The sequence below is a fragment of the Chanodichthys erythropterus genome, chromosome 11 (assembly GCF_024489055.1).
Source record: "Chanodichthys erythropterus isolate Z2021 chromosome 11, ASM2448905v1, whole genome shotgun sequence".
Taxonomy (NCBI): Eukaryota; Metazoa; Chordata; class Actinopteri; order Cypriniformes; family Xenocyprididae; genus Chanodichthys; species Chanodichthys erythropterus.
Window position 1 is genome coordinate 25,873,749 of NC_090231.1, and position 10,155 is coordinate 25,883,903.

Here is a 10,155-nt window from a genome sequence, read left to right on the forward strand (position 1 = left end):
AGAACCCAAGAGGCGACACTCTGATGCTTTTGGGCAACAGCCACTAGATGGAGCTCCGGTAGCGCGGCCGCCATTATGGGGTCAAAATACTAACTGGACCATAGAATATTTCACACCCAAAATCGGCGAATTTTAAGTCACCAGTAAATTTGATGGCTCCTACAGTAAATGCTGTATTGTTTCATATATGTTTTATTTTACCAATGGAATCCAACCATTCAACCATCTGAGGTAACGTAGTTAGCCTACTTTATTGAGTATTTCCATTTTATGCAACTTTACACATGTATTAATAGTAAATTAATAATTAATAAATTTAAGATGTTTAAAGCAAACAACATATTTCAGACCTAGTGGAGTAACGTTAATAGTAATAATATCTAGGTCTGCTATGTACGTTTTAATGGATCACGCTACAAACATAATGATCTTATAATACATGATGCATTGCTGTGTCCGTTAGCGCACAATTCCCACTTTTGGACACTTTTGTTTTAACGGACATTAGACAACACTGCAAAAACAAGCATATTCATATATTTATTGTCCAACATTCCCAATTTTTCTTATGCATGTACTTAATTTAATTTTATATGTTGGTATTAATTCAGTGTTTATAAGCCTTTTAAAGAATTTTAACCCAAACTGACTGGGTTTCTAGAGAGCAAATGTTTTGTGAAAAAGTGGAAGACTTAAACACAAAGTGTGTAAAATAAACTGTTAAAAGGATTTGATGATCACTAGTGATATTTTATTCTGTGTTGTCATCATTCAGGTTGGATTTCAGCTTTAAAGCAGAACTAAGTAACATTTTTACCTTCATAAATAGTTTTCTAGCCTTACGATGGTTAATTGACTTGTAGTGGTGTGTTTGAGGCGAGCACTAACCCCCTCTGGCACGTCTTTGCCAGCACTTGCGAGTTGAGCTGCACCGACCCGACACAATCTCGCCTCATGTTCACGTTCACGCGAGAGTGACAAAATGCTTTACGGTAATTCAAAAACAATGTATATATTATAGCTGTGTCCGAAACCACTCACTCGTTCACTCATTCACTAATCCCTATATAGCGTATGGCATTTGAGTGCACTATATCTGTATGGAGTGAACGAAATGAAGTGAGTGAATTCGGACGCTGACGTATACACTGTGTGTCGGAGATATCTGTCTCAGAAACGGCTCGACACACGATAAAACTATTTTATCCTACATGTTATTTACATTATAAAACAATGTTAATAACAATAACAATCATAATGACTTTATTTTGTAATCATACATTCCTCTGTGCCAGCTTTGTAGTTTAACCGATGTATATTTTTTTGTCATGCTTAATGTGTTCATAATCATTTAATACTATAAAATACTGCAAACAAAAATAAACACATTAACAAGTGTATATAATTTCATGTATTTATGCTTTTTAATAAAGTTGTTAGAAACGCTCACGCTCACAGATGACGTGGTCTTTGAGCGCCCTCAGGCGACCGTTATAATTTGAATACGCTACCTATGATTAACGAATTTTTTTTAAATCATCCACTAAATAATCATCTTTTAAAGTTTAATGTGTTAACAGTGCCACAAATTATTAAAACACATTGCTGTTAGTAAAAACACATTAAATTGATTTAATGCCTAATATTTTAATAATAAAAATAATATTTTTATTAATATAATTTCATTTTTTTTTAAATTCATCTATATAATAATGTCCCCCTACATTTTAGTAGGTTTTATTCAAGTAGTGATAAAAAAAATTGGATTTTGGGAAATAGTGCTTCAGCAAGTGTACATCGAATGTACACTCGAAATCAGAGAGAATTGTGGGTATAAAGTAGTGAACGAATGTAGGGAATGAAGTCGTTCACTCAGAATTCGGACACCACTACAAAATGGCCGACACCCGATATAGTGGACTATATAGTGGATAGGGAGCGGTTTCAGACACAGCTTATGTCTTTATAAGACAATTTAGAAAATTACCCACCTCCATCGAGATTTCTTGTATCACTGAAGGAACCTGTAGGGGGAGCTTCGCAAATCTTACTGAGTTCCGCTTTAATGTACGTTTTTTTTTTTTTTTTTTTTTTTTACCAAGCAGCTAATATTGTCATAGAAACTAGTGAACTGCCGACTCGCTTTCACCCCAAAATGTTGGAAACGCAGGGCTGCTGCTGGGCGCCGGTGTTTCAGTGGAACTTTCTATTGAGGGTCCCTTCTTGTTAAATACACATTTTATGAATGTATTTTTTAGCTCGTCACATTTTAAAAACATTTTTATGTCTGAAATGATTTACGTTTTTTTGTTTTTGTTTATTTACGTGGAAAATGTAACTACAGTACGAGCCAAGACTAATTAGTGTATCTGAGCCATGACATGCCCCCTGCAGGCTATATATAGCCTAAACCAGCAAATTGACTTCAGCTGCCTTTCCACTTTTGTAAAAATCATAGAAACATCTTCTTCTGGTGCAACAGTAATCGTTTTCTTGTTTAAGTATACTGCCTCCCCCTGGGTGAGCACAAAATGGGAACGAATTTAGAGATATTACACTATTATTGCACTTTTAGTAAACAGTGCCGTAACGTATTATCTGATTGATAGGCAATATCAGTATTACATATATATTTATTTATTTATTTAACGTAAATAATATCGTAAAAAGGCCTAACTTTTAGGCGAAATCCTGGCAGAAATGCCCTATCTGATAAAGTCTTCTCGTTACTTTAACTGAGATGCGTTTCCCAAAAGCAATATGGTCGTAAGATGGAACTTGCGACCATTGGCTATAACGATGCTTTTTGGAAACGCATCACTGAATAGGTCTAAAGTAAACCAGCAGGTTTACGAGAATCCGAAACATTACCCGCAATGCGGAAGTAGGAAGTAAATATTAAAACATTTACACCTTCAGGACTATCCACGATGACAGCTCGGTCTTTGTGCAGTTCGCGTCTTTTCACTTTTGGTTTTAACGCAATAAACAATTACTGAACTTCAGTGTAGTAACTTGGTAGTAGATGTGCAGCCACTGAAGCGCTGCAGTGGGAACTGTCATGCTGAAGGCTACTGGACTCTCTGGGCAGCAAAAGTTTCAACTGTAATTCCGTCACTAAAGTTACTGTAATGGCGATTAAAATGTATCCTTACTGTTAGAAACTTTTAAAGGTCTTTGCGGTCCATAGAAGCGTATGCACCTGCTTCAGAAACGGTTAATGCATTTTACTATTTGAGGGACCGACAGTAATACCTGGCATGGATGTTCTTCTGGCGGCAATAGAGATACTGACGAACACTTCTGGACAACAAGAGCCCTGTGAGTAATACGCGTGTACCGATCATTTAGAAGTCACGTAATCATTGTTATGTATATGTAATATGGTTTTGTGTCTAATTGCATCTAGTGACTAAGGTGAGTGAAGAGAATCCAGATCCAAGCCCACCTTCTTGTGGTCAGCCCAGTGTGTTTGGCATTTGTGTGGAGTTAAAAAAAGATGCTGATGTTAAGGATCAGGAAGCCTCTGACATGTGTCCAGCCGACCAGGATTCATTCCTCCATGATTCAACAACCATGGCCACAGATAGGGAGGAGGCTGAAGTCCCAAAACAAGGTAAAAAGGCCAAATAAACAAATCTGTGGTCACATTTTACAGAGGCCATCACAGTGAATAAAATCTCACTTAGATTGGTTGCAGAACTAGGCTGTACTCCTTAAGATTAGGCTATATAGTAGGCTAGTAATAATTAACTGGACATGTAAGCATAAATTATTCCATGACAGCATGAAATCCAATTAAAGGTGCAATATGTAAAATGTTCTGTCCGCTAGAGGTCGCTAGAGGCCTATTCAAAACAAAGGCGTAGCTTGATGACGCCAAGTTTGAGCGCAGAATCTTGGGACATGTGGTCTTCACTGCACACCCGGTGGAAACAATCGGGATAGGACTCGGGAAGCAATCATGTTCATGGATGCGATTATTAATGTTACTGTAGTATGAAGCAGAGCAGGACTGAGTGTTGTGGAGCTGAACGAGGCCGCTGGAGCGATTGCGCAACACGCCACAAGCAGCAGAACTTTTATTATGCCACAGTCGCCGGCGCCGCTTCCGCTTTTCCGGTCATGAGTATGAGGTAACGCAGCTCTGTTTATCATATTAGATTAATTTGAGTGTGCTGAAAATTATGTTATAACATTACTCTGTGCGTTCGCTCGGTGGCTGCTGTGAAACACTTGTTTGAGACACACTGCAGTAAACTAGATCGATTTTAGAATATCATATTAAATGCTGGATGGCTTGTGTTGATAAACGTATTGTATGATGGAGAAAATGCTGTATTAGGTTTTTAAGTCTGACGTCACGTGGCAGCGCTTCCGGGTCCTAACGCTCTATTTCCTACCACAAGAAAACAACAAACAGTGCTAATATACACACACGATGTGGTGTAATACTACAAAAAAATTTTAATCATAACCTTTATCTCCATACCAAAATTCCATACCAAAATTCTAGATGGCCAGACAATGATTCGTCTTTTATAAAAAGTTAAAATATTAACGTCTGTGACGCTGTGAGCATGGAGACTGTTGTGTAAACTGTAAGTATTTAAAATGTTCAACTTTTTAAAATGTTTAACTTTTTAAAATGTTTGATGTTTAATATGAACAAATAGCGCTCATAAACGGCCATCGATGGCATTCTCAAGTGAAACTTGGACTTGGAAATGGCGTTCCTTACGTCACGACTTAACAGGCGTATTACTGTTACTAAAAGTAAAGCTGCATCTGATTATGCTATGTTAGCTACTTGACAAAATAGTGTTTTTCTCTGAGGCATGGTAAAGCATGGTACTCACAAAAATCAAGAAAATTAGATTTAAACAAAAAGAGTGTTGAGCTATATAACAATAATTAGTTTTTCTGTCTATAAATGTAATCAAACAGTTGTTCCCTTGTCTATTAAAACATGTAAATATTAAATCTGGTGTTTCCATGGTTTCTACAAAAAAACCGAGGGTAACAATTGACGCAATTGATAGTCGACTCCTCACACGTCCCGGAGCCTTGGTTAAAATTGCAATTTTCTAACGATTTACAAATAGTTGGAAACATTTGGGATATTGTAAGTACTCAAGTGAACAAAATATATAAAACTGGCCTAGTGGTTTTTGGATTTTTACTGCAAAATTCTTACATATTGCACCTTTAACAGTTAATCGCTGGTATAAATGAGCAATTGTCTGATACGCCTGATACAATCACAGATATCAGGACAAAGATTTTGTGTCCAATCAAACTGTATGTTATTTTGGTGGAAACTCATATTTCACATGGCCAATATGGCTAATACTCAAGTAATATTTAGCCCATTGAGCTGGAACATCACTCTTCTTCTGTTGTTTATGATTTAACAAAAATTTTTGTAGTTTAGCTATGATCATGTTAAACATTTTTGTAATTTATTAGATCTACGCAGTTTGTTAATAATAATACAATTTAATATTTGAGGTTTTTTTTTTAAACATCCGCTTACTTTAGTGGGATAACCAATTTTAATTTTTTGGTGGTCTCTTGGGCATCTTGATCCTGAAGCAAAACCATTTGAGAACCACTAACTTGAATAATTAATTTAACTGAACAATTTTTATTACAATATTAAACTACTGTTATCAATAAACAGCACCATTCAGAAGTTTTATTACCGATTTATTGATTCAAAAGTTATTGGTTCAAAAGTATTCATTTGAAATAGATTTTTATTTCAACTTTATTGTCACTTTTGGTCAATTTATTGTGTTCTTGCTTAATAAAAGTAATAATTTCTTTTAAACAATCTTACTGACCCCACACCTTTGAATACTGGTGTTTTTCAAAAGGGCTGGGGCAAAGGGCTGCATTATTGTAAGTGACTTGTTGTCAACAAATGCAATTCTATTTAAAATGAATAGTAAAATGTTCTATTGTTCAGGTTTAACTCACTGCATGCTACATGCCCATTGTTTTTTTTTTTTCTTTTTCTTTTTAGAAACTGGTAAAAGAAAAAGGAGTCGCTCAAGAAAGAGCACAAAAACAGGAGGGCGCTCTAACAGATCAAATCACCATTGCTTGAAATGTGGACAAAAATTCAAAACGTCAGTTCACTTTCAAAGACATAAATTAGTTCATTCAGGAGAGAGGCCTCATGGTTGCCCTGAATGTGGCAAGAGGTTCATCACATCTTCTGAACTAAAAGTGCATCTGCGTGTTCACTCAGGAGAAAAACCCTACCACTGTTCTGAATGTGGCAAGAACTTTGCTCAGTCAGGGTCCTTTTCTAATCACCGCAGACTTCATAAAGGTGAAAAACGGTATCACTGCCCTGAGTGTAACAAGGGTTTCCAGCAACTTATAGATCTACGAATTCACCAAAGGATTCATACAGGAGAGAAGCCGTACCTGTGCTCACATTGCTGGAAGGCCTTTACGACATCCGGAGCTTTACGAGTTCACTTACGAACTCACACTGGTGAAAAACCTTACGAGTGCAAAGAGTGCGGGAAGACGTTTTGCCAGCTGGGTGGACTGAAAGTTCACAGGCGCGTTCATTCAGGAGAGAGGCCTTACGCATGCCCTGTATGTGAGAAGCGCTTCAAAGGACACGCCAATTTGATCGCACACAAGCGCATTCACACAGGAGAAAAGCCATATTCATGCACTGTGTGCAGAAAAACATTCACTGACAGCAGGAGACTAAAAGAGCACCAGCCACCTGAGTCAGAAAAGAAACCATTTTGTTGCGGCATCTGTAGTGAAGCTTTCGGCGCATTATGTCAACTTAAAGAGCACCAGCAATGTCACAAAGGAGAGAAGCATCATCACTGTTCTGACTGTGGAAAGGCCTTTACGCATTTATATTTACTGAGGAGTCACCAGCGTGCTCACTCAGATGAGAAACCCTATTCCTGCACTGAATGTGGAAAGTGCTTCCGCCGGTCGTTTGAGCTGAAAATGCACGTGAACACTCACAGCGAAGTGCGACCTCATCCTTGCTCTGAGTGTGGAAAGAGCTTCCGCAGGGCTGCGGAGCTTCGGATACATCAGAGAGTACATACGGGAGAAAAGCCTTATTTCTGCTCCATCTGCGGCACAGGCTTCAAACAGTCGTCACAAGTCAAAGTGCATGAGCGTACTCACACGGGAGAAAGGCCATTCCCCTGCCCAGAGTGTGGGAAGACCTTTAAAGACAAGAGAAGCCTGCAAACACACCAGAGAGTGAACCATAAATAAAGAAAACATGTGAAGTGAGTGACGTGACATGTAGCAAAGTATGGTGACGAAATGTCTGCTCTGAAGGTGTGCACACACACTGCAGTGAGTATTGAACACACACCCGGAGTAGTGGGCAGACGTTTTTTCTGCGGCACCCGCTGGAGGGATTGGGGGTTAGATGCCTTGCTCAAGAGCACCTCAACTGTGGGTCATGGGAGTGGAAGAAAGCGCTGTTCATTCACTCCCCCACCTACATTTCCTGCTGGCACTGAGACTCGAGCCCGCAACCTTTGGGTTTCAAGTCCGACTCTCTAACCATTAAAGGATATTTCACCCAAAAATGAAAATTTGATGTTTATCTGCTTAACCCCAGCACATCCAAGATGTAGGTGACTTTGTATCTTCAGTAGAAAAACAAATGATGATTTTTAATTCCAACCGTTGCGGTCTGTCAGCCATATAATGTGGGTCAATGATATAAATACTGTTCGGTTTCTCGCACAAACCAATCGTTTCGTGTCTTAGGACATCAATGTGTCGTCACGAGCTGCAGGGTTTCATTTGGATTTGTCTATGCAAGTTTTATTTACTCTTATAAAAGAAGTTCCCATTGACCCACATTATACGGCTGACAGACGGCAACGGTTGGAGTTAAAAATCATCATTTGTGCTCTACTGAAAAAACAAAGTCACCTACATCTTGGATGCGCTGGGGGTAAGCAGATACATTTGGGTGAACTATCCCTTTAGGCCACAACTGCCCACAAAACTATACAAGAACCCTAACCATTAGAACTCACATCATTAAACATTAGAACCATTAGAATATAAGTCATTCTATTAATATAAAAAGAAACTTCCCTTTTTCATGATAATTTTGTAAAATCCAAATCAGCTTTACAGATATTTATTGAAAAGAGTTTATGCTTGTTCAATGAATCATAAACAATTGTTGCACATGCACCTGTGGAACAGTCCTTAAGACACTAGCAGTTTACATGCGGTAGACAATTAATGTCACAGTTACAATATCTTAGGACACTAAAGAGACCTTTCTACTGACTCTGAAAAACAACAGGAGAAAGATGCCCAGGGTGCCTGATCATCTGGTGCCATAGTCCTGCTGCAGGAGGCATAAGGACTGCAGATGTGAACAGAGCAATAAACTGCAATGTCTATAATGTAATACACTTAAGATAGTGCTACAGTGAGACAGGAAGGACAGCTGATTGTCCTTGCAGTGCCAAACCATGTGCAACATATGTCCCCACAGATGTGTACAAGAACTTGCAGATGTCTTGATGGAAGAGTGGAGTGGACTGAGCCAGATTTGCCAGTTCTTGCTATAAGATGTTACTCCACTCTGTAAGTCCATTGCCAGTTCAGGGACTCATTATTCCACTTCTGATCATCAAATGTGTGTGATTGTGACGTTTGTTCAGTTTATGTCTTCAGTTGAATCTTTTTATATTCATACAAATATTTGCATTAACATGCAAATTCAAATTACTGATGATTTTATTCTTGCTTAAACTGTCTACTCAAGGATGTTTTCAGCCAGAAATTGACTTTTCTTTGAAGAGAAAGGAAGGGAAGAGAAGGTTTTTCATACAGGTGGGACTAGCTTGTACTGTATATGATAGCATTAAAGTATGCATTTAATATACATGAATGCTTTTTATTTATCTGATATATCATTTATTTTCTTATCATATTGTAGTCATTAAATCATGCTGAAAAACTATTTTAGGTACATTATAAAGACTTTTATTTTTTAATTGTATTATAAAACAATCGTTTGTCTTAATCACACAAATAAATTCTCTCACCTTATTAAAAGTCATAGACTTGTTCGATTATTCCTTTATTTCTCCGTGCCTTCAAATACTCTCAGCCACTTCAGTCCAGAATGCATGTCCTTGGGAAGAGAGATGACTACAGAGACAATCTTCTATGTTCAAACTTCTTCAAAGTTTTATTGTCCAAGCATCAGCTTATATACTTCTTCAATACACAAAAATAGCATGCGGTGTAATAATCATTTAATGAGAATAAGCACTACCTCATATATAGAGAAAATACATATAGTGAGATTAATAACTTTTGAAAAACAGATGTTTTCTGACCAGGATATTCCCAGCTCTCTGTATCCTGTCTTGTTTCCAATACAGTAGCTCATCCTGTAACCTTGAAAATTCCTTTACATATACAAGCTGAGAGTCTATTTATTCTTAAAACACTTTCTTACCAAAGAGGCCTATGAGGAAGTTCATCTCATGGAAGGGCAGGTATTTAATTACATATCACATGACAATCTTAGGCCTCAAATCTCAAGGGAAAAAATATGACAGAGCAGCATTATTTATAACACACTAAACAGTATTTATCTCATATATGTACATAAACATATATATTTAAAAAAATATATACTATTAAGAAAATTACATGGATACATGTTGACTTTTTCTCTTTTTAAATGTTTATAAATACAATCTGTAAGAAAATAAAAACAGAATACATTTCTTTTTCAATTGATGTGCCATAAAAATGATTCTTGTATGTGTTTATTCTTGACATTTCAGTGGTTGCTTACCATAAATAACCAAATAAAACTAAGCAACAGCAGCTTTGCACAAGGTAAACACTCTTTAAATAAAAGTGTTTCAAAAGGGGGTTTTCGCAGTGACACCACAGAAGAACCATTTTGTGTTCCCCAAAGAATCTTTCTGTGAACAGTTCTTAAAAGAACCATTTGTTCTTTTAATAATCTAAAGAAATTTTTCCACTGTAGGGATCCTTTTGTGCCATGGAAAGGTTCCATAGATGCCTACATAGAACCTTTATTTTTAATAGTGTATGATAAAAAAGAACTGAAAATAATGAGCCTGTCTATGCCACTATTTC

At 37.3% G+C, this 10,155-nt stretch overlaps 1 protein-coding gene across 1 annotated transcript; it reads left to right on the plus strand.

Annotated features, from left to right (window-relative positions):
- Positions 1-2,110: 2,110 nt before the first annotated feature.
- Positions 2,111-7,916, plus strand: LOC137030361 (zinc finger protein 135-like). Its single transcript, XM_067400628.1, has 3 exons — positions 2,111-3,321; positions 3,410-3,616; positions 6,029-7,916. Exons 1-3 carry the CDS (start codon positions 3,261-3,263, stop codon positions 7,267-7,269), a joined length of 1,509 nt encoding a protein of 502 aa, XP_067256729.1. The 5' UTR covers positions 2,111-3,260; the 3' UTR covers positions 7,270-7,916.
- The last annotated feature ends 2,239 nt before the right edge of the window (positions 7,917-10,155 follow it).

What these genes read in the sequence shown, in the direction of transcription:
- LOC137030361 (XM_067400628.1), top strand. Translation starts at nt 3,261, where the DNA reads ATGGATGTTCTTCTGGCGGCAATAGAGATACTGACGAACACTTCTGGA. An exon ending in TTCTGGACAACAAGAGCCCT is followed by an intron (nt 3,322 to 3,409) that starts GTGAGTAATACG and finishes AATTGCATCTAG; the next exon opens with TGACTAAGGTGAGTGAAGAG. An exon ending in GGCTGAAGTCCCAAAACAAG is followed by an intron (nt 3,617 to 6,028) that starts GTAAAAAGGCCA and finishes TTTTCTTTTTAG; the next exon opens with AAACTGGTAAAAGAAAAAGG.